This window comes from Apium graveolens, chromosome 6, assembly GCF_009905375.1.
Source record: "Apium graveolens cultivar Ventura chromosome 6, ASM990537v1, whole genome shotgun sequence".
In the NCBI taxonomy this organism is placed as follows: Eukaryota; Viridiplantae; Streptophyta; class Magnoliopsida; order Apiales; family Apiaceae; genus Apium; species Apium graveolens.
This window is the reverse complement of record NC_133652.1, coordinates 302,167,330-302,192,585: the sequence shown is the minus strand read 5'-3', so window position 1 is coordinate 302,192,585 and position 25,256 is coordinate 302,167,330. Positions and strand designations below refer to the sequence as shown.

General features: G+C 34.5%; 3 protein-coding genes across 3 annotated transcripts; all 3 read right to left on the bottom strand.

Moving 5' to 3' along the window:
• Positions 1 to 667: 667 nt before the first annotated feature.
• LOC141666328 (uncharacterized) lies at positions 668 to 2,557 on the bottom strand. The gene is made up of 5 exons (XM_074472318.1): positions 2,231 to 2,557; positions 1,987 to 2,188; positions 1,720 to 1,892; positions 1,430 to 1,645; positions 668 to 1,183 (listed from the first exon to the last, which is right to left on the bottom strand). Exons 1-5 carry the CDS (start codon positions 2,555 to 2,557, stop codon positions 668 to 670), a joined length of 1,434 nt encoding a protein of 477 aa, XP_074328419.1.
• A 742-nt stretch (positions 2,558 to 3,299) lies between these two features.
• Positions 3,300 to 17,800, bottom strand: LOC141666327 (uncharacterized). Its single transcript, XM_074472317.1, has 2 exons — positions 17,682 to 17,800; positions 3,300 to 3,903 (listed from the first exon to the last, which is right to left on the bottom strand). The coding sequence occupies exons 1-2, from the start codon at positions 17,798 to 17,800 to the stop codon at positions 3,300 to 3,302; spliced, it is 723 nt and encodes a 240-aa protein (XP_074328418.1).
• A 6,600-nt stretch (positions 17,801 to 24,400) lies between these two features.
• LOC141666326 (uncharacterized) lies at positions 24,401 to 24,835 on the bottom strand. The gene has a single exon (XM_074472316.1). The coding sequence runs from the start codon at positions 24,833 to 24,835 to the stop codon at positions 24,401 to 24,403; it is 435 nt and encodes a 144-aa protein (XP_074328417.1).
• Between the last annotated feature and the right edge of the window lie 421 nt (positions 24,836 to 25,256).

The window sequence follows — 25,256 nt, the reverse complement described above, 5'->3', positions numbered from 1 at the left end:
CGGATCACATTCATCCACTAAGAAAAATAAGGAAAAATCAAAGGATGTTTGTACCAGACTTGTAGCTTCGTAGATATTATCCAGACTCGGCATATTTCGTGGTGCTCCCCCTAAACTGTTGCTTTCTTCCGTCGATGGTGTCGATCCAGGAGTTTGTTGATTTGGACTTGGTGGAGGAGTTTGATCATCATCTCCGTCATCTTCAATGTTGGAGTCATCACCGTCATCATCATTGAAAAATAAACCAACAAAATTTTCTTTCTTCCTCGCTCCATTTCCAGTAGTCTGATTCATCAAACTCAACATCTCGCGAAATGATTAATTTCTTCGTTAGGGGATTATAGAGTCTATACGCCTTGCTCCTTTTGTCATATCCGGTAAAGATGCATTTCTCGCATTTATCATCCAGCTTCTTCCTTTTCTGATCGGGAACGTGGGCATAAGCAATACACCCAAAAATTCTGAGATGTCCAACTGATGGTTTGCTCCCGCTCCATGCTTCATTTGGAGTTTTGTTTCTGACACTTTTTGTTGGACAACGATTCAGCAAATAAACTGCACACAAAACGGCTTCGGCCCAAAAAGTTCTTGGCAAGTGTTTTGCTTTTACCATGCTTCTTACCATGTCAAGAATAGTGCGATTCTTCCTTTCTGCAATGCCATTTTGTTATGGAGTGTATGTTGTTGTCAATTGATGATTAATACCATGTGCTCGACAGAAACTCCTGAACAAGTTTGAAGTATATTCGCCTCCTATATCTGATCTAAGTGTCTTCAAATACTGGCCACTTTGTTTTTCAGCCAATGCTTTGAACTCCTTGAATTTATCAAGAGCCTCCGACTTTTCTTTTATGATATATACCCAAATTTTACTGCTAAAATCATCAATAAAAGTTAGGTAATACCTATTACCTCCAAGTGATGGAATATCAAATGGACCAACTATATCTGTGTGAACTATCTCCAATGGCCTCTTGGCTCTCCACGATTTTCCAACGGGAAAACTTTGTCTGTGTTGCTTCCCCTTGACACACGCTTCACACAAATTTTCTGGTTCGTTGATTTCTGGAAAGCCGTCCACCATCTTTGTCTTTGACAATAATTTTAGGCCAGAAAATCCAAGATGACCATATCTCAAATGCCACAACCACGAGTCATTTTTAATGACCGACTTTAAGGACTTCTACACATTCGTTTGCATATCAAGCGTAAACAAATGATTCTTTGACATCTCCACATTTGCAATCAATTCCCGAGCTTGATTTCTGATAATGAGGGAATTGTCCTGCATCTGTATATTATATCCTTTCTCCACAAGTTGGCCAAGACTGATAATATTATTTTTCAATGCAGGAATATAATAAACATCATTTATATATTTCTTTTCACCTTTCTTTGACATGATCGTGATGGTACCTTTTCCTTTCACCGGAATCTTTGACGAGTCACCAAAAGTAACTTCTCCGCTGATGGTGTCGTCTATCTCCGTGAATAATTCTTTGTGACCAGTCATGTGATTACTGACCCCTGAGTCAAGATACCAAACATTCTTCTTGCTTTTCTCGTCTTCTTTGTAAGTGAGGAACATAGCAGTGCCAATATCTTTGTCTTCTTTTGCTGCTGCAAAATGACTTCTTTCTTCCACCTTTAGTGCTCTACACTCATAACTGAAATGGCCATATTTATTACAGTTATAGCACTGATATTGAGACTTATCACCTCGTTGTTGATATCCGCCTTGTCCTCAGCCTCTAAAATTCGAACCACGACCAGATGGTTGATAACCTTCAGAATTCTGGCCTCTGTTGAAAGACCGCCTTCCTCGTCCTCGTCCACCACAATAGCTACCACGATAGCCACCTCTGCCACGTACAGAACTGCTACGTCCAGAACTGTCACCGATGGACACCTTACTTTACAACGCCTTTTCTAAATGGCTTGCATCATTATACTGGTTCATTCACTGCTCGTAGGCTTGAAGAGAACCTACGAGCTCGTCAATTGATATCGTGGACAAGTCTTTTGACTCTTCGATAGAAGTAACAACATAATCAAATTTTCTTATTAATGAACGGAGCAACTTTTCCATGACACGAACATCATCGAGACTTTCCTCATTTCTTTTTATCTCATTTGTCACCGTTTTCAAACGCGTAACAAATTCACCAATATTTTCGGAACTCTTCATCTACAAATTTTTGAACTCCCCACGTAGTACTTGGAGTCGAACCTTTTTGACTTTCTCGACACCCTGGAATGATTTCTGCAGAATCTCCCACGCGTCTTTTGCCGTTTTTGCATTTGAAATTTTTTCAAAGGTTGATTCGTCAACTCCTTGAATAATTGAATATAACGCCTTTTTATCTTTTTTCCGGGTCTCTTTCAAAATCATCTTCTCCGCATTTGAAACGGTCGCTTCAGTGGTAGCATCTACGGGCTCGTCAAAACCACTTTCAACAATATCACAATTATCGTATGAACCGAGTAACACCTTCATTTGGATACTCCAGTTCCCGTAATTTGTTGCCGTCAATTTTGGGATTTGTGGTTGCGCCATCATATTTGACATTTTTTCTTCTCTGAAATAACCTAGCTCTGATGCCACTTGTTAGAGACATGAATGGGCTCAACTATATGATTTTAACTTGAACATAATATATAATAAGGACACACACTAACACACTCTTTTATTTCATACACAAGAGTTACAAATTCAAGCTATAACTTGATTTTCTTTCACTAGGCTTCTGCCTTTCTTTTCTCGGAGGATCTTCAGCTCTCTCTCACTCTCTTCTAATATTTTCACTTCTGTGTGTTATATCTTTTACATGTACAACAAGCCTTTTATAGGCTTCAAATACATCACCTTACATCATTGCATGTATAATATACTATATTTATGAGCATACCATATAAGACTATGACCAGCTTGCTGTTATTTCTTTCCCACTACAATTTTCAACTCAGGCTTCCTTATTTCCAGGTTTCCATACATAAATGCTCTCCTTTGTTTTCTGTGTACAGCTGCTGCCTTCTCTACATCATGCAAGTGTGTTTTGTTTTATCTCTTTTTTCCACGGGATAACTCATGTATACATGGATGTGCCATCATATGCAAAAAATTTTCATTGTATTCTACACCGCCACCTTTACTCCTGGTCTCTATAGCTGTATGGGTGATCAGTCATATTTTCACACTCCTAGAAATGCTCTCATGCTGCTGACTTAATCTATCACTTAACATTTTATAATTATGCATACTATGCTGCCGCATTTGTTGACCCGGAAGAGATTGAATTCTAACACTCCCAACATCTTTGAGTAAAAGGGCAGTTATATAAAAAATGCTCCAGATTTTCTTCCGCCTGTTTACACACTGGACACAGAGAAGCAACTTCCACATGTCTTTCCTGAAGATTACATAGAGTTGGAAGATTATCCTGAATAGCTCGCCATATAAAGTTTTTTACCTTAGGAGGAATAGGCAATGCCCAAAGTTTTATCCAGTAAAAATTTGATCCTCTAACCATATTTTGATTGAAGGTCCTACATAGCAGTCTATAGCCACTTTTAATGGTATACTTGCCTTTTTCATCCTCCGTCCAAAACCACAAATCATCTTCATACCTCATACTCAGCGGGATCTTCAGGATTCTCCTAGCATCCTCATCATTAAAAAGATCGTGTATGAGATCTCTGTCCCATTCTTTGGCCTCATCTTTGAGAAGGTTGCTTACAGTAACATTAAATAGCTCCTGTAGTCTAGAAGTGGTTAAGTATGCATTGTCAGTCTCAGGGATCCACGGATCGTTCCATATGTTTATGGAGGTACCATTGCCTACCTTAATTCTACTCCCTTCTTCAATTAGCTCCTTAGCTGATTTGATTCCTCTCCACACCAAGCTAGGTTTTGTCACATTTCAAAAAAACTTCAAGCATTTAAATACATTTAAATGACTGGCTGGGGTTGTCTCGTTCATCTTCAATATTGACGGTTCATGATGTAATTAAGGGCTCTACTTGATTTGATGAACATTTTTTGGTTGTGTGTTATAAATAGCAATATTAAAGCTAGCAACATTTCACTCAAAAGGTTTTTAATCCAGTAGCAGATTCAAAGTCATGAAATTAATACTAAATTTTCTTCCACCCTGTGAGTCAACCAAACCACCAATCACAAGATTGTGACATATTTTTTACAAGATTATTGCAATTAATAGGAAAGAATCATCCATATCAAATTTAGTATTACATTAAACAAACAATTCTAAATACTCTCATTCTTCTACTTTCAAATCATTGGTCGAGGGGTTGTTTTCTTTATCATTGATAGTGGTGTTGTCATCATTTAAGGATGGCAGCAATCAATTAAGGATGGCACAACAATCAATTAGCTAAAAAAATAGTCAAAATCTAATAGAATCTTTAGGAGAGGTGAGAATCTACTTTAAGGATGGTACATTCAACTTACTCAACAAAGAAATAATTGAAAACTACTCAACACTAGAGCTTGAAAGAGTAATCAATTTGATAAATAATAAGGATGCTTTTACCATGATGGGGAAGGATGAATACCTAGAAGGTTAAGAGAGAGAGAGATGAAAGGCATGCTAGAGAAAACCCTGAGAGGGAAGCAAATGAGATGAAAAATGCCAAGAAAATTGAGATGTTTGAGCAAAGGTCCAATGAGCTAAAGGCTAAAGGGTTGAGTATAGTTAATGGTGTGTTTCTAAACGTTAAGACTCATAAATTATCAAGGTACAAAATAAATTATCTTGATAGTTACTCACTAAATGAATGGATCAAACTGGTGGAAGCTCTAAGAGGAATTGAGATAATTGAAGAACTTGAGTGCTTGGTCAAACTCAAGGATATGATTAGAGAACAACCAGGTTATGAAAAATTTAGATAATTCTGCAAATTCAACTCTGAATGTAAGTGTAAAAATGTATAAAATCTGTACTTTGTCAATCTGTCAGTTTTATTTTAATTTTAGCTTGGGGTTAGTTTTGTTATCAGGCATGAATTTGCGATAAATAATCTTCTCACAATTGAGGGGGATTGTTGTGTAAGACATGCCTATACATAACAAGACTAAGTCACTTTGAAAATCCTAAGAATCAGTTGTATGATAATCTTATTGTATTTTGTATTTGTATTTCTTGAGTCTTTTAAAATGCTAAAGAGATTAGACTGAAAGATTTTTCTATGAACAACCATCAAGCTAAGGAATAAATTCTGGAAGAAGATCAGTCCTGATCATGCTTCGGAGAGAAGTGTAGAAGCTTGGATTTGAAAATTTTTATTTTGGAAGAATGTTCTAAGTCAGATATCGACAAGTCACATATCAAGGAGTATAGAGATGTATGTCAAGAAGTCAAAAATGACTTGTAGAGAAGTCCAAAGAGATTTCGACAAGTCAATCTACTTGTAGAGAAGTCAAGATATCGACAAGTCAAAAATATCATGTAGACAATTGGAGATATCGACAAGTCAAAATTTACTTTTGGAGAATCGGAGATATCAATAAGTCAAAATCTACTTGTAGAGAACTGGAGATATTGACAAATCAAAAGCCTATGTAGAGAACTGGAGATATCGACAAGTTAATCTACCTATAGAGAACTGGAGACCTCGACAAGTCATATTACTTATAGAGAAGTAGAGATATCGATAAGTCATTTTACTTATCGATATGTGACTTCTCTACACAGTAAAAGAGATCTCAACAACAGCCTCAAAATTCAGAATACAAACAACTTGAAGATCCAAGATTATTAATCAACAAACAATCCTATCACTGAATTGGAAAGTCTACAAATGCAAGTTGAAGAATGCAAGATCAAGGGCCAAGATGAACCGGACAAAGGAGGGTCACAAACCTAGTAAATTTCACATAGATATGATGTGCTAGAAATAGAAACAGACAAATGAGCTTTAGAAATTGTGTTTGTATATTTTAGTGCAAGTTCTGTAAACTGTGCATGTTGATCTATAAAACATGTCACTAGTCCTTTGTTTAGAAATAACAAAAGTAGATCTAGAAAATCTTGTATTCTCTCAAGAGAAGTAGCTGAGTTCTTATTTTCAAGAATACATATTTGTAGCACAAACAAATTTGATTTAATACAAATCAAGTGAGTTATTGATAGATTACTTGTGTCTTTACATTCATTCTTTTATCACTGCAAATTCAGTTCGAGCTGTTAAGTTCCAAAAGCCAAAAATACTTTCAAATAATCAAGAAAGCAAAGAAAACACATTCACCCTCCCTGTGTTGCACCTCATACCTAACATGTACCTAATTAATTATTATCAAATTTCATTCACATACATGTAATTGGAGTTGTAGATGTACTAAGTTGTATGATATGTTCGTTCATCAACATCATTATGTAATTGTCAAATCTTAACAAAAATTACCACATTCACCACATCTTCATCCAACACCACATTCTCCACATCTCCATCAGATTATCAGATTTAGATTTAGATAAAAATAAGGGTGTTGTATCAAAATAACCACATTTCTTCTCCAAAAGCCAAAATACTCGGTGCACGGAAGGAGCAACCAAAATGCCTACCAAACACGCATGTGAGTAATGTGTATACCGAATGCGCATCATCAGAAAGCATATTGCATATATATTTTTAACTTCAAAAGGAATGTGCATGCTTCACATACATATTCTTTATAATTTCTTTATATTGAATACACATGTAGAACATGCGTGTTCAACTTATCCCACTTTTTATTACACTGTATATGCTTGTGTAACACGGATATTGGTCAAAAATGTGAATATACATATGTCATTTGCGTATTGTCTGATATTTTGGTAACCCTTTCACGCCGACGAATATTTTGGCCATGCAACCTCCAAAATGGGATAAATTTTGGTATTTTCTCTAAAAATAACCACACAAAAACATAAATTACCAATATCAAACTATCACAACCTCCAACCACCTACAAATTATCATCAACTACATATTGAAATTACCACAACAACGATAATACCACCTCTTATCATCATACTCTCCACAACCACTACTACGAACATCAATATCTACAAATCATCAATATTTATGACAACCAAATATAAGTCGAAATCGCCTTAAAAATCATAAAGGACAATAAAAATATTTACAACAAGTCATGCGTATGGAAATGAAGATAAAGATGGAAAAGACTCATGAAAAGACATTTAATTAAATTTGTTGTTACTGTGAAAATTAATTGAAGTACCAAATAAATTTAATTTTCTTCCATTTAATTTAATGAATATCTTAAATGGTTATAATATACCAATTAAATAAATGTAGTTAATATGTAAATTAAATTAAATTAATATACATACACGCTCGCGCACACAAAAATTAATTGGTTGTTTAGTATGTGTTCGTGCATACTAAATTAGTGTTTTTCTAATTAAATGCTAAAATATTTTTTACTATAACAACCAATTTCATTATTATTTATTTTAATTATAAAACAAATATTATATTATGCATTACATTGATATTATAATATCTATTATAGATATCTATATCTATGCCATCAAAAGATAATTCATTTTTCCGTATAATGGCTACGAGATAAAATAAAATAATCTATATTTTTCAACCTGGTTAATAAAAAATTATACTATTGTTATGGGTTAATATAAAATTTAAAGCAAACTAAATATAAGTAGTTGAATTTGATTGGTATAATGTGCCTCGGGTTAAGATAAAATAATAATAATATTGACCTGGTAAAAAATTAAATTAAAATATAATTCGACTAACTAAAATAAATCATATATACTATTTATCTAGGCTAAAGAAAAATTATCACGTTAATCAATTCTTAAAAATAATTAGTAGTTGTTGGTGTATTGATCCTTGGGTTAAAACACAATAATGTAAACTATTGATTCAGGTCAAAACAAAATTAATATCAGAATAAACATGTTTCATATATTAGTAGTCTCAACGAAAACTTAACTTTTAATTTAAAATATTATTATTATTGTAAATACATGTGAAAATATCGATAGAATTATATCGTTAAGTCTGTAATAATTTTTTTTCAATTGCACCTATTAAAAAAATCATGAACATATATGTGTGTTAATATATTTATTATGAATTCACTCCACTTAAAATTTTTTAATGAACAAATTTAAGAATTCAATATTAATAAAAATTTTAAAAGATTATCTAATATCAAAAGAAAATTCACGCAACACAAGTGTTTTAAGCCAATATATATTTAAGTTATAGTAATAATATATTTCTACTAAATTTATGGAATATACCCTTGAGTGTAGTGATGACAATTTGTACCGACCCGATGTGTACCCGGCCCGTTCCGAAACCAAGATCCAACCGGACCCGAAATTTTTGGATTCAGGTTAGGATTTGGTTTTCATATATAGACCCGAATAAATTTTGGGTCGGATTTGGATCTTTCCCTACCCGAACCGAACCGAACCCAAAACCGATACCGAATCTGAACCCGGTTTGAAACCCAAATAAAATATTATATATATAAATAATATCTTTAAAAGTTTAGTAATTTTAAATTAACTTCCTTGTAATTGAGTCCGGTAAAAATAATACTCATGAAGTGTTAAAGTTATTTTTGAATATATAAATGTTGCATACTAGTATCTATAGATACTATTTATTCATTTTTAAGTTCATATATTTTTATGTGATTTAATGTACTTAGCTTATAAAGCTTGTGTGCTTAATTAGAGTTCAAATTATGATTTATTATGATTAAATTTTTGCTAGTCATTTAGTCAAATTGATTATCTTAGTCAAAAGAAAATTTAATATAAATTTTTTCTTATGTTGATAAATAATGGTATATATAAACTGAGACCGGATAAAAACCAGAACCGAACCGAAACTCGATGGATCAGGTATATATATAGATATACAAATAATATCAGGTACGGGTCCAACATATAAGTTTGGGTTCGGGTCTGATTTTCACAAGATCCGAACCAACCGACATGTTTGCCATCCCTAATTGGGGTCACTTGTGATGAATATAATGGATTTTTGCAGGAATGGAATGGTCATTCTACCCAGAAATAAAAAATTAGGTTGTTCACTTGGTAAAACGAAATAAAATAATTTATTGTCGTATTCATTCTATTCCATTAACGGTAGAATGTCATACCATCCAAAACGTGTGGGATAAGCTCATTATTTCAAAACATAATATAATTTTGGGAATATTTTTGAGAAAACAAATCCCAGGAATTTCTTTTCTAATTTTTTTGGGAATTTCTTCGGAAGAATTTTTTTATAGAAACACTTTTCAGAGAAGACTTTTTCGAGAACTTTTTTTCATGAAATTTCTTTCAAGAAAATCTTTTCTTGTGAATTATTTTCCTGAGATTTTTTAGAGAGCTAATTTTTTTTAGAGATTTTTTTAATATTTCCTTCCATTCCCTTAAAAAATATGACACATGAATGCAATAATAAAATAATCATTTTTCCATTCATCTTCTCATTCTTTCATGCATTTCATTACGGTAACATTCCATTCATGCGAAGTGAACACAAACATAGGGTTTTGGAGCTTATGTAATGTAAATAATACGTGACAAAATTATAGGGTCTAAACATTTTTTTATGAATAACTAATATTCTATACCAATAATTAATTTTGAGAGTCGACTCCCATATCTAGGACTACAAATACACGGAGCCGTTCGTGAACAAAACTCGGGATCAGCTCGTTTAAGTGAACTCGGTTCCATTCGTTTGCTTAAACGAGCTGATTGTGAACATGAAAATGAGCTCTGATAAGTAAACGAGTCGAGCCAAGTTTTTTGTATGTTTGGCTCAGACTCGGCTCGTACTCAGTAACTCGGCTCGGATAAAATTTATATATAAAATAAATAATAAATATTTACTAATCACTTGTATGAATTTTGAGAATATTTTTGGTGTGCTGAGAATATTTTGCAAGAGCTTTGCACTATTCAAGAATGGAGAGATACAATTCCAATTTGCATCTAATTGATTATATAGCTAGTAGGTAGGTGAGAGAGAGAGAGAAAGGGCACGTGGCTACCTTATAACCATGTATATTGAAATGATAACTTGTAAATATATGACAACTTGCGTCCTTGAACCTTTATTCTTGGTCAGTTGCGCATAGAAGGGCTTTTGCATTAATTTAACTTGAATTTCCCACAACTTGCACCCCAAAGCCACTATTGCACCTTTACTTGCGACTTAGAGAGTTCCTAGGAGAGATTTCCTTAGATTGTCACTTGAATAGGGCCATATCTAGGGTTATCATCCTAGATATTTGAGATTTTGATAGTCGACTCCCGTATTTAGGGATCTAGCCGTCCATCCTTCACTTTCCGATTCTTCCTCCCCTTCATTCTTCGCTATTCCATACTCTCTTATATTTATCAGTTTTTCAAAAAAAATGAGATCTAATCATTTTTGGATGAAATCTTGTTAAATACCTTGTTACAAGATTGTTATCCGGCCCATTTTTTCGGGATGTTCGTGTGTTATATTTTGAGAATGATTTATATGGTATTTTGGGAGATCTGTAAGAATCGCATCGTATCTGGGATGGTGGTGGATATCGCAACAACTCACCTTTCACAATAAAAAATTATTCATATTTTAAGGGTATATTTTACTCCAATACCAGTTGATGGAATTGATAGTCCTAAATTCCCACTTTCAATAAAATAATAGAAAATATGAGAAAATATGTTAATGATGCAACACCTTTTGTAAGCAAGTGAATTATAGAAAATATGTTCAACTCAAATCAATTTTTAATTCCAAATTTCACAATTTCTTTTTCTGCTAAGCTAAATTTCAAAAATTTATATATATTAAAGTAAATAACTCTTAATTAAAATTAATTATAAAATTACATAAAATCCTAATATATTTGTACGATATATGTTATAATTTATGTTTTAATGCTTATGTATTAATTCTTTATACAGTTACCTTAAAATTCTAATATAATGAATTTAAATATATTTGTGAAGTGTGAACTACAACAGATTCAACACATGATTTCAACTACAAAACAAACAAGTTAATAGAAAATATTAAAAATTAATTTAATTAAAAGGGTTCGAATATCGCTTAAAAGACCCAATTCTCGTATTTTTTATTTTCCCAAACCTAAAAAAATCATCTTTATATAAGTGCAGGAAATTTACAAAAGACCTTTTACTTGTTCAATACTTTTTTTTTGAAATGTAGTTACAAGTTAGAACTCCTTATTTTTTATTTTCAATTTTCAATTTTCAATTTTCAATTTTCAATTTACAAAAATGTTAATTTCAACATGTTTTCATTTTTTCCGTTTCCATAAAATATTTTTTTACTAAAAGTTGAAATAAACAACTTTAAGCTTGTAATTTCAATCATGATTAGTAATCCTCTTATTTCTTGTAATAGAATGCGTCCGAAACTAAAATAGAATGACAAATTATAAAAGCCCAAATAATGTCGAAGCCCGCTTCTAGAACCATCCGGCCCATATTGTGTTATTTTTGTCTTAAGTCATGTATCTTAGAGATGTTTAGCCACAACCACGCGACATTGTAGTATAAATATAATAAGTTTGTGAGAATAGGGTTTGTAGCCTTAATCATCACTCCGCCGCGGGTAGCTTTGTCCCTAACAAAATCGATGATCTTCTGTACTAGGTATGTGTTAATATTTAATTAATTTCATATCACTAGATTAATCGATCTTCTCATTTATTCACTGGCCATGCATGTTTCTTAAAAAAAAATTATGTTCCCATTCTTCCTTCCCATTTTGAACAGATCTAGATCTTGATCCATGAGATGTCATAAGAGTAATTAACTTTTTTATCACCAAATTAAGATCTTCGTGGTCGCATGTGTGGACATACATATATATCTATACTCTTTAAATTGATCATCATTCGATACGTTCTAGGTAGAATAATGAAACAATTGGATTCCTTTGTTGTAACATGAAATTAATGATAAATACAGTTTGCTCTAAATATGATATCAAAGTCTTCACTTGTTCCATTGAAATATATTAGTTATTACAAAAAATGACTCAATTTGATCATAAATTTGAAAATTTGTATCTACTTAGTAATTGAAAAGTTGAAAATTTGTATGAATTTAGCCATTCCCAGATGATTATCGTTATACAAAATTTTAAATTAGTGACGAAGTTGAGTCATTTTTATAATGAGTTATCAATCTCATGTATCTGAATTGAACTAGTGATATCTTTGAAAATTAACCCTTTTTATAAATATTTATACACCCGTAATATCTTAAGCATGTGCCCCCTTTTTTAGGCCTTTAATCAATTTTAAGAGTCGAGTGTTAAAGTTTTCATATATTAAGTTCCATCATTGTTAGCTTGGGAGAAAATTGTATATTTAGTTTTATTATTTGTTTCCCCTCACTTTTAATAATATGTTTATTAATTTTTGGTGTAATTGATATTCATTTGTTTATCTTCATTCATCCCATTTATGTGACCTCCTTGCCTTTTTTGAATGTACCAAAAAGCATGCACCCTCCATTAATTATAACCACATGCTCAAATAATATTCTTAACCATCCCACCCATTTTCTATTATGTGTTCATAAATGAATCTAAAATAAAACCTATGAGCATAATATTAGCTAGTTCACATAAATTATAAGTTGATAAGTAGTCTATTGTAGTAGTGTAACTTAATTATTCTATTATTCTGCTAACTTGCTAATTTATATTAAAAATGAATGACAAGATATTCTTTAAAACTGAGCTTCTTGTTGGAGGTGAAAGCTCCGGGCTGAGTTGACTACATTGATTGCGGAGCCATAGGTTAAAGAATTTATATTCATGGCATGAGTACCCAACATCTACAACATCTTATGAAAGTAAATCACTTTCTTGTAGAATTTTTCAACAGCAGCTTATGCAGGTATGATGTCTAGATCACTCTTGAAATTGCATCAATTATAATTTCTAATTTAGCGAAAAAACATTAGAATAAAAAAAATCCAGTGCATGAGAAAGATTTAAATAATTTACTAAAACCTTCACCGAGCTCAGACACAGCACGAACAGATCGTGCGTGTAGCTCTCGTGTCCAATATAGGCGAGGCTTACCCAGTCAAAACAACGAACGATCTAACTGGATGACTTGTACCTCCTCTTCATCTCTTTGCTCTTTCTACGGTGCCGACTTTTACCGTTCTCGCTGTTGCCACACAATTGGGTCACCCAACCCTTGATTCAAGTGCTGCACAGGGGGGGCTTGATGATAGTGTTGCACCTAGGGAGCTTGATGATAAAATGGTTCAAAAAATTGGGATTTTATCATCAAGCTCTCTATGTGCAACAATATCATCAATCCCCCTGTGCAACACTTGAATCAAAGGTTGGGTGATCCAATTGTGTTGCAACAGCAAGAACAGTAAAAGCGAGCACCACAACAAGAACAGGGAGCTGAAGAGGAGGTTCATATCTTCCAGTTAGACCGTTTGTTGTTTTGACTGAGTAAGGCTCACCTACAATGGACACGTGAGCTATATGTGCTATTTCGTGTTGTCTCTGAGTTTGGTGGAAGTTTTAGTGAGTTCTTTAAATTTGTCTCATGCATTGGATTTAATCATTTTAGGCACTTATTATATGTGCTACACTTATACCCAATGCATTTGGTGTGTTTCAGTAGTCACCTGGTTGCTGCATGTTCCAATTAGAAGTGATATATGAAACTTGACAAGTATCACTTGAGGAATTAACTCAACTATTATAGTTGTTGACTACATGTAGTGGGGATTTTATAATTGAACTTACAGTGGACTTTATTCCCTTGGGATCAATAAACCACAAGAATATGATCCATGAGATATTAAATGCAATAAGGGGATGAATATGTTTCTTGGATTTTTAGCCTTTTTAACTTGTTTGGATAATGTGTGAACAAAGCAGTTTATATTTACAGAGATATTGAGTTAGAGAAATAAATCAACAAGCACAGTATTTCAAAACTCACTTAATTTGTACTAATTAAGTTTATCTTGCTACAAATTATGGGTTCTTAAGACAATATGTACTCAGCTTCTTCCTTGAGAGAATAAAAGAAAATTTGATCTATTTTTGTAACTTGTGAACTAAGGACCAGTGCATGCTTTATATACTAGCAACACGGGTCTACAAGAATTGCACTAAAATGTACTAAACTACTTTCTAAAGCAACCTTTTTCTATTTCCATTTCTAGCTTAGCAAATCTGTGCAATATCTTGCTGGTCTGTGACCATCATTTGTCCAGTTAATCTTGGCCCTTGATCTTGTATTCCTCCAGCTACTTTGTAGACTTTTCAATCTAGTTGATAGATCGTTTGTTGAATGATAATCTTGAATATTTAACTTGTCTGCATTCTATACTTTTAGAGGCATATTGAGATCTCCAGTTTGTTCTACAGAAAAGTGACATCTCGATAAGTATAATGACTTATCAAGATCTCTGTTTTCTCTACAAGTGTACTTGACTTCTCGAGGTCCTTAAATCCTTGCATGTGAAATGACTTGTTGATATGTCTGAGATCTTTACATGTAAAAATGACTTGTCAATATCTCTGAGATCTCTATATACATTTTTGACTTGTCGATATCTCTGAGATCTCTATATGAGAAATTGACTTGTTGATATCTCCAATTTTTCACATCTTTATTTGACTTGTCAATATCTATGAGTTGTCTACATGCAGAAATGACTTATCGATATCTCCAGTTCTCTACATCTTCATTTGACTTGTCGATATATCTGAGACTTCTCTATAAGCTATTTTGGACTTCTCGATAAGCCATTCTGGACTTCTCGAATGACTTCTCGATATAACGTGATCTGTGACTTGTTGATATCTTGACTTAGAACATTTTTTATAGAACAGTTTTATTCAACTCCAAACTTCTACAATTTACTCTGAGGAATGATCATGGCTTGATCTTCTTTTAGAGTTTATTTCTTAGCTTGAATCTGTTCACAGAAAAATACTCAAGTCTAATCTTCTAACCTTTTTATAGACTCAAGAAATATAATACAGAATACAAAATTGATTATCAAACAACTAAATCTCAGTGTTGTCAAAGTGACCTAGTCTTGATATTATACAGGCATGTCTTTCACAACAATCTCCCCCAATTTGTGAGAAGATTGCTTATAAAAAATTCATGCCTGATAACAAGACTAACACAAAATTGATTATCAAACAACTAAATCTCAGTGTTGTCAAAGTGACTTAGTCTTGATATTATACAGGCATGTATTGCACAACAATCTCCCCCAATTTGTGAGAAGATTGCTTATAAAAAATTCATGCCTGATAACAAGACTAACCCTAAGCTAAAATCAATTACATAAAAGATTGATAGATCAACAAATACAAATTTATTACTTCAGTTCAAACATTACAAGCATTAGGTGTGGCGCCCTCCAAACCCGGGTCAGAAGTTTGGGGTCCACAACACAAACACAATATATATCAACCTGTATAAGAAATATTATTTATAATGACCCTGCTTCACAAAATCACGGATCGCAACAGGTTAAAGTATGACAACAAGCCACAACCTTAATTATTACATCGTACCAAATCCCAACTAATTTAACTTATAATTGATAATAAAATCATTCTTACAATCTGACTATCTCTTTACCGCATGAAACTTCTGCTAGCTCGATCCAACTCGATTGGAACCTTAGCCCGCACTTTAGACTGAGGAACTTCACTATCATCCATATTCTTTTCAACTGTAAAATATATAAAAGAATCGCAAGGGTGAGCTATCTAGCTCAGCAAGTCATGATAACGATAACTGAGGTTAAACCATGATCAAATGAGATGATTCAAAGGAATTAAGTTCCTTTTTAACTATTCATTAGAATTGGATATTCATTTTAGTTTTAAAAACCAAGGTTAGGCTGCTGATCAGTCACGCACTAACCCCGAGCAAGCACACAACACTGCTCTAATTACTGGATCCAAGGCACACATTGGCCTAACTTGACCATTGGTATGGTCTGACCACGAATCTGGTCCACATATATAAAAACTATCCAATCCTAAAGCAGTTCAATATGATAACAATATGATTCAATAAAACAAGATCATAATCGATGATGGTTAAACATTTGCATAAAAATGTAAGAAAATTCATGGATATCTCAAAAGTATATCAGGGTATGTATAAGAAACGGTTTTCAGTTTTTTACAAAGGTCAGGTATCAAACCAGTAATGATTTTTCAGGATATGGTTCTTTGATGTTACTAAGAATGATTGGAGTATAAAAGTTTATGTGTTTTCAAACCATCTTCTTCTGGTGCTTGGTGTTAGCTAGTTAAACATTTGGGAAATAGTATCATATTTGTGTGGTTTGGTGTCTGAGGATCAACAAAGGATGGTTTACAAAGAACAAGGCTTACGGCTCAAGATCAAGAAAAATCAGGGATTCAAGGGTAAATAATTTAATGCACTTGCAATGTAAACAAGAGTTATTTTGAATACTAGCGACATGTTATAAAACAGTTCGAAAACATTGGTAATATATCTTTGATGAAAAGTTCAGAAATACTTGCCTTACAAGGCTTTACAACTATTACTAATTAACTCTGAGCCGACTTTGCTGCTCAGGCTCTAACATCCAATCACTAGATCCTATTGGATTCAATTTCGACACTCAGGTCTTCCTGTTGGAACTCTACGGAGCTCGTCGACTGACCACTAGGTTATCTTTAGTCCATCGTCCACTTTCAGGTTCCCGACGATAACCTACAGGGTCGAAATACCCTACGTTAGACGTCTAGGTATGCTTGATATATCCTCAATAACACATCTACCCATTCGATATCAAATCCTGACTCGTAATTATATAGATTATAATATCACGTACAATAATTAGGGTTCACAATCTCGGAAATCGGTTCGGTTTTTGTTTTCAGAAAATACGTATACTCATCATTTTGCGAAACTAGGGTCATTGAGTTTTACCAAATTATCCACCACAACATACGATCATGTTCAGTATAGAATATATATATACTTATTTATACTCGTTTGACATTCCGATAATTATAGGGTATGTCTCGAATTTCTGAATTTAATTTTTAAAAGTTCGGGCAGCACCTCCACTGTTTATCGGCCTACCCGTCGAACAACTCGACGTCAAATCACAACAAACAATCCAACAATTTATTCCATCAATACAACCGAAATCCATTTCGCAAATCCCAAACACCGATTTAACCAACTAATTATTATTATTATTACATCTTATATTTATACTCGTATTTATTTATTAACTTGTAGGACTCAGAACAACGTCATCACCGTCCACCGTCCGCTCGTCGAAATTCATCGCGGACGGCGGTAAAAATTTGTCGGTGCCCGATTAATTTCGGGTTTCCATACAAATTTTCACCGATTAATTTAACAATTTAATCGCACAAAACACCAATTAATCACTCAGATTTTCAGAAGATAGGTAAATAAATAAAACACCACACGCACGCGCGTGTACTGTCAACACGGAACAGGGCAGCCAAAAACGAAGACACAATCATCAGAAAACAACCGGAATCATGCAACAGACTGGAACCAATACACACAAACACACACATCCATACACAGTAACACACACATCACAACAGCGCACGTCCCTTCGCCCCTCCGGTCACCTTGCCGGATATTTAAAACGGCGGCAACCGGAAAAGAAAAAGGCGGCACACGAACCGGAACACCGCCAAGCACATCATACATGACTGATTACACACCTATACCCACGCAGATATGTATAACAATCAACGAAGCATAAGCAGTTGAACCCAGGAATATCACCGTGGCCAAAAAATGTTGAATCGCCGGAAACAGGGGCGACAGAAAACAGAAAACGAACGGGAGTGAAAGAAAAGGAAAAGAAGAGGGAGAGATATGAGAGAGATTATAAAGAGTCGAGAGAGAGAGCATGGAGATTGAGCAGTGAGAGAGATGAAACAGAGGTGTGAGTTTGTGGGTGTTTATCTGTTGCTTTTTTTTAATATTATCTCTTTAATCTGCTTAGCTAATTGTTTGCCACGTAGCTGTTGCTCAACAAAAACGAAACACGTGTATCAATTAACACCTGAGAGCTTAATTCTGTACCGCATTTTGTAATTTATCGAACCAAGGTGCATATAAAATAATATCCAAAATTTACGAAAATAGTCTCAAGATATCATAAATATTCCGAAGTTTGTAAAAACATAAATTTCGTAATTTTTAGAATAATTTATGAAATACAATTTATATCCGTTTTTATCAATTAAACGAATCGACGCGCGGGTAAAATTAATCCTGAAAATTCCCAAAATAATTTTAAAATTCTCGGAATATTCCAAACTTAAATAAATATGAGTTTCATAATTTTTGAAGAAGTATGGAATTAAATACAGATTTTACAAATAAGTGTAATCAGAAAATCATACAGGGTTAAATAATTAATAAAATATTGATATCTAAATTTTGTAAAATCCCAAAAATAATTATTGAAATTATAAAATCATAAAACTAATTTTAGAGAAAATCCAAATATTTACGGATTTAAAATGGTAATAAAATCACCTTTAAAAAAAATAAAACAGAACAATATAACCAAATTTTTAACTGCACATTCCAATCCTTTACACCAATAAATCACAGACAAATAGTATATACCAACACACTACTGTCAAAACCAAGACACATATTTTATTTAATAATTTTCATAATAATCACATATTTAAATAATTCAAAAATACACGAGTCGTTATATTAGGTGAATTTCTCATAGCCTGGTTCTTTCCTAATGAGGTCCTTGAGATTTCCTAGCACTTGTAGTTCTTCAATTATTCCAGTCCCTCTTAAGGCTTCTACTAGTCTGAGCCAATAATCCAGTTTGTAGCTGTTGAGGTAATTTACTTTGAATCTTGAAAATCTGTTAATTTGAATGTTCAGGAAATGTCCGTCTTTTGAGATTTTACTCGGCCCCTTTGCTTTGAGTTCATTTGACCTCTGTTCAAACATCTCTATCTCCTTAGCATATTTCCTATTCATTTCTTCTTTTTTAGCGTTACTTATTGCATGTATTTCATTCCTTTCTCTCAACCTTTCAGACATCACAGCCTTCCACATCCTTGTACTTGTATCCTTGTCCTTCATCAAGCTAATCACCCTCTTCAATTATGTGGTTGAAAATGTTTCCATTACTTCCCTGCTAAGAAAAATGAAGGAGCCATCCAAATAGTAGATTCTGACTTTTTCTAAAGAGACAACACAGACTTTGACAATTTCTTCAGATAATTTTTGGAAATAGTCATCATCTGTTATGCTCATATTTAGAGGCAGAAAATCATCTTGATTGAAACAGTTCCAGATGACACCAGTATCAGCTTTCATTTTCCTTGGTTTTCTTCCAACAGTCTTGAAGTGAGTTTTGATTGGAGGCTTGAATGAAGATAGGTTTGTGATTTTATTTAGTGTGACATGGCTGGATCTGATTGGTATTTTGAGTAGGGTGTTTGCAGTTTGTTTATACAAGAATTTTGGCTTTTGAGGTAGGGTTGGTTGAGGTTGTGTTTGGCTTTGTTTGGAGGATTGATTTTGTGAGATTTGAATATGTTCGACATTTTTCTTGGTACCTTCTTCTCCTCCCCTTTTCTTCCTCTTGCTTTCATCTCCCTTTTTTTATCATCCTTCTTCTTCTTCTCATCCACCTTACTGCCAGTTGCCTTACATGATTGACTCGGATTTGAGCCAGAAGATTTATGTTCAATCTTTTTCTACTCATCATCATCCAAGTCATCTTTTGTATTGAATTGTGTATTTGGAAACATGGTTTCAACATTCTGTAGATATCTTCCCAAAATTCTTATTATTTCTTCATCTTCAGTTATCTCCTTCTTCTTTGTCTTTAGTTCAGTTTCCAATGTCATGATTAGTCTGGGATTATCCCTAACACGGTTTTTGGGGATTGTGAAATATTTGCACATTCTGGTTTGAGAACAAATGTAGGCCGCCCATTGGTTGGATAAAGATAGGCTTCAGGAAAAGCAGTTATCTGAGCCTTTTTGAGTTCATTTAGCAATTGAGTCTCCTCTGGAATAACTGGATTGACCCTGTCAATTATGACATCCAGCTCAGATGCTTTCATGGATTGAAGATTTAAGAGAGACACCTGTAGACACCTATCTAAACAATAATCATTGACATCGGCAACTATTCTTTTCTCCATGAAGTTTCCTTTCTTTACTAGTACCACTCTCAGAAAGTTAATGATGTTGACCAAAGCTCTTTTGTAGGTGATGTAGTTGTTATGAAGAGAGACTCCCAGCACAGTGATAGCTCATTGAACTCTTTATCTTGACAAGATCCTTCTACAGCTTTTTAGAGTATGTCTTTACTGACATCTTAAGCAATTTTAACTTGAGTAGAGCTTTGGCTAGAGTGTGATGTCGATTTATGCAGTCCAGATTCTTTTGATTGTTGTATTCTAGCTTCTATCTCCCCTTAGTCTTGGTGGCATGCAAGAGTAGAGGACTAGGAATTTCTGTCCTAACAAATTCTGGCAAGGTAGGTAAAGGAATTTTCAGGGCACCCATAATAGCTCCCATAGATACCGAATTTTGTATTTGAAGATTTTTGTCGGAGTCTACTAGTGAGTTGATATCATCCTGTTGACTCTGCACCAAAGTAGTCAGTTGGGAAACTTGAGCTGTCAGAGAAGCATTTGAATATTGGAGGGATGAGATTTGATCTTGCAGACTTTGGATTTGTAGGGGTGTTGATGCACACAAGGGTTGAACTGAACTTGATGCTGCCAAAAAACCAACAGAATTTTGTACAGCATTCTAAACATCCTCTATGACCAAGGCTGAAGGCTCAAATCTAGCCTTGTAAAGTTGATCCACTTTGACCTTGGTGTCATTATGTTGAGTAATGTGATTCTGGATCACTTCATACAGAGCTTTGAAAGATTCCCTTAGCTTGGCCACATTTTCTTCAACAGAAGTGAGAGAGAGAGAGAGAGGGAGAGAGCTTGGAGTCTGTCTATCAATTTGTTGAACTTGGACTTGATTTCCTAAAAGGTTGGCATCAGCTCATCAATCCTGTCATTTACCAAATTCTTTACTTCATTTTGATGCTTGACCAGGGTGTTTTCCATGGCTCTTCCAACATGGTGAAAGGCCTTTAATTGAGCTTTATACACCTCTGTCACAACATCATACACCTCCTGAGGAGTGAGAAGCTTGGCATTACTACTTAGAATTGTGACATATTCCTCCCTGAATTTTGATAAAGACTCGTTTATGGTTGTTGTGAAGTCCTTTGAGAGCCATGCATCCACATTACCATCTGCTTTATCTGAAATTTTCTCCTGTTGCTCTTCAACATCCTCCTTGTATGAGAGTAAAATTACTTGATAGTCCTGGTTTGACATATTTATGGTAAGGAGTTGTTGAGAGATATTTGCTAGGCCTACAAGTTGTTCGACCAAAAGATCTTCAACTGTGATAGATTGGGCTTTAGCATCCTCCAGCCATTTAGAGATAAGGTGTGAAGTTTGTGGTGTAGTGTTTGAGGTGGATGGAATGTCTATTTGGTTTATGGTGGAGGGTATTAAGGTAGAAGGTAACCCTATGACTGGATTCACAGTTGAACTCATAGTTGGAACTGTGGTTGTAACAGTGTGTTGTTCACCAATTATGGGAACCTCCATTTATATTGGAGGGGTTTTGACCAGGTCACTGTCATGTACCATGGCCTCAAACCCTTGTTCTTCATGCAAAGAACTGGCACTTGAATGTGCTATACTTGTCTCCATAATAGTTGGATCATTGGAAATTGGACTCCCAGCTTCTATTGACAATGCAATGTCAGCCAAGGTTTTGAGGGGAGTTGTCCCTACATGAGGAACCTCCAATTGAATTGGAGAGGATTTAGATAGCTCCCCCTCAGGAGTACTACCATCAAACCTTTCAATCTATGAAGATTGATTTGCACATGAAAGTGCATTTGATACCATCACAGGGTCTTCAGTAAAAACCGATGAAACCCATGTGTTTTTGTTGGTGTCATCATGGTCTACCCCAGCATGTAGCCTCTCACCAACTAAATGTTGTTCCTAGGTGGTGAGCACAGTTTCATAAACTGTGTCACTTGATGTTGGCAACACTTGAGAAGTAGATTCAAGTGTTTCATTGTAAGTAGAAGAAATTTGAGATATGAGATTAGAGATTTGATCATTGAGTATGATGCGCTCTCAAAGTGTGTGTCATCCTTATTTCTTTTTTCATCAACTTGAGAGTGCTCAAGTTGTGGTGCAGACTCTTTACAAATTGGACTAGAGAGAGTGCTTTGTTCAATAGAGACACCTTGTTGAGAATGTTCCCCTAGAGTCTGTTTAAATCCCTATATTACAACTGTATCTTGTTGGGAAGATGCAGAGGTGGCTAACTGAGTGGTCAACCCAGCTTTCTTAGTCTTCTTTGGTTTTCTGACCAGGTTAGACTCAGTTTATGTATGTTCCTCACCATTCTCAGTAATTACTGTTAAAGGTGCATTCTTTCTCTTCTTTTTACTCACACCACCCTGTTGAGAGGATGAAGTGGTTGGTTTCGTAACTTCTAATGGTAGAGAAGAAAGGGTCTCAGTTGTAGAAGGCCGTTGTTGGTTTTCCTGTGTTTGTACTTCCACAAGTACATGAGCCATAACTGTATTAGTTACTGCACTTGACCTCATGTCAGGCATAGGGTAGGGGTAGGTCCTAAATCTTTCTAACATGAAGTCAGTAAGATTTAGTGCTACCTCCACCTTATTCTTTGTAATTAGTGAACCAAATAAAATTTTGGACACTTGTTTACAATTGCCTATTTTAGTTTTGTCAATACCTTCAAACATATGTATGTCTAAAACTTTATGAATTAAAGTAGACATAATAAATCTAGGAAAGAAAAATTCCTTACATCTACTTACCAGTGGCATAGTGAGTCTTGTGCTAAGTTCTTCCAGGATCAATGCCTCAACATTTGGTGGCTTGTTGTATGCCATGGAGAACACTATCTTATGTACTATACTGGATATATTATCATATCCTGTCTTCTTGCATGTGGATGCCCTCACAATGGAGTCAAAAAGAAATGACCACTCCCTCCTTAGATGCTTCTTGTTCAATCTGGCCAGGTCAATCTTTTCACTGTAGTTTATGAAGTCCATGAACTCGGCTCACTCGTGTGTTGTTGGTGCATCCACTAAGCCTTTTGTTGGTGCACAAACACGTAACATAACTTCAATAGTATGGATCGTTCTTTCACTTTGGTCGTCTGTCTGTGGATGATAAGTTGTACTTATGTTTAACTTGGTTCCCAAACATTCCTGAAATTTTTTCCAGAATCTTGAATTGAATCGTGGATCTCGGTCAGATACAATAGACACAGGGACTCCATGATGAACTACTATTTCCTTTAAGTACATGTGAACTAACTTGTCCAATGAGAATCTTTCATTAATGGGAAGAAAATGAGCTGACTTGGTTAGTCTGTCTACTATAACCCAAATGGCATCGTGGTTCGCTTTTGTCCTTGGTAATCCAACTATAAAATCCATAGCAATATGCTCTCACTTCCATTCTGGAATCTCTAATGGTTTCAATAATCCACTTGGCATTTGATGCTCTGCTTTAACTCTCTGACATGTATAACATCTGCTAACCCATACTGCAATTTCTCTCTTCATATTTGGCCACCAATAATTCTCTTTTAAATCTTTGTATATCTTGGTACTCCCTGGATGGATTGAATACTTAAAATTGTGGGCTTCCTGTAAAATTTCATTATTTAACTCTGTCACCGGTGGAATCTAAATCCTGGAAGAAAATTTGAGAATACCTTGATCATCTTTCTGGGTACATAATTCTTCTCCTACCAAACTGTTGATGTCCTGATCCATTGTCTCTTCTTGGCATCTCTTTATTTTCTCTAACAACTACGGTTGAAAGGTCATGGTGTATATCTTTGCTTCCGATGGCTTACAAACTCTAACTTCCAACTCCAATTTCTGGAATTCCTTATATAACTCTTCTGGTATAGTCAACAAGTTTAATCTCTCTTTCCTGCTCAAAGCATCTGCCACTACATTTTCTTTTCCAGGGTGGTAATTAATTGTGCAATCATAATCCTTAATTATGAGTAGGAAAATTGATAGAGGTATTTGAAAAAGTTTAGCTTCGTCTCTATGGGACTCAATAGCACTTAACAGTTTGGTGACTTCTTGAGTGGGGGAGGTGATAGTAGGCAACATATTGATGCTATCAAGTTCTTCCCACAAAGATTTAATCTGAGTGTAATACTAATTAACAGACATACTACTTTGTTTAAGTTCATATAGGTCCTTATTCAATTTGTATTTTTGAGAACCATTAGTGATGGAAAAGCGTTTTTCAAGATTTTTCCAAATTTCCCTCTCGGTACTCATATACATTACAGATCTACGAATAGTAGGTGAATGGTTAAAGGTTATCCAGGCGATTACCATGCTATTACAGGTCTCCCAGAGCTCTGCTTTTTGAGGATCGTCACAGGGAAGAGGCACTGTTCCAGTAGCAAATCCAAGTTTGCGTTTTGAGGCGAGATTTATCTCCATAGTACGTTTCCAAGCTCTGTAGTCAGAAGGTCCTTGAAGTTTATCCACTTGTATTGAAGCAGCATTATGAGAAGGGTGTAGAAATAATGGGTTCAATATATCTTGAAATGATACGCGCTTAGAGGAAGAAGAAGAGACCATTTTTTAGAAAGTAGATCCGAGGCAGAGAAGAATGAAGTTGTTGAAAATTAAAGAGAGTACATCTGATGTTTACGAATAAGGATAATGAGAAATCGTATCCATACCAGTTTTAGCAATGCTATGATACCATGATGAGCTTAATCATTTTAGCTCACGGGAATAAAACAGAAATAATTGTATTGAGATGATAATTCTGTCTTAGCAGATATAGGTGTTCCTCACCAATAATATATTCTGGGTACATGAGTCATGACAAAAGATATGGTCCCCTATCTCAGCTAACAACATTTCTGGCAATAGTACTAGGAAACAAAAATAACATAATGACAAAGATAGATGGGCTACTGCATAGGATAGAAGTAAACTAGGCTAATCAGTTGTGGGTATTGGGCCTGTTTCCTTAATACATAAATTGTGAGTC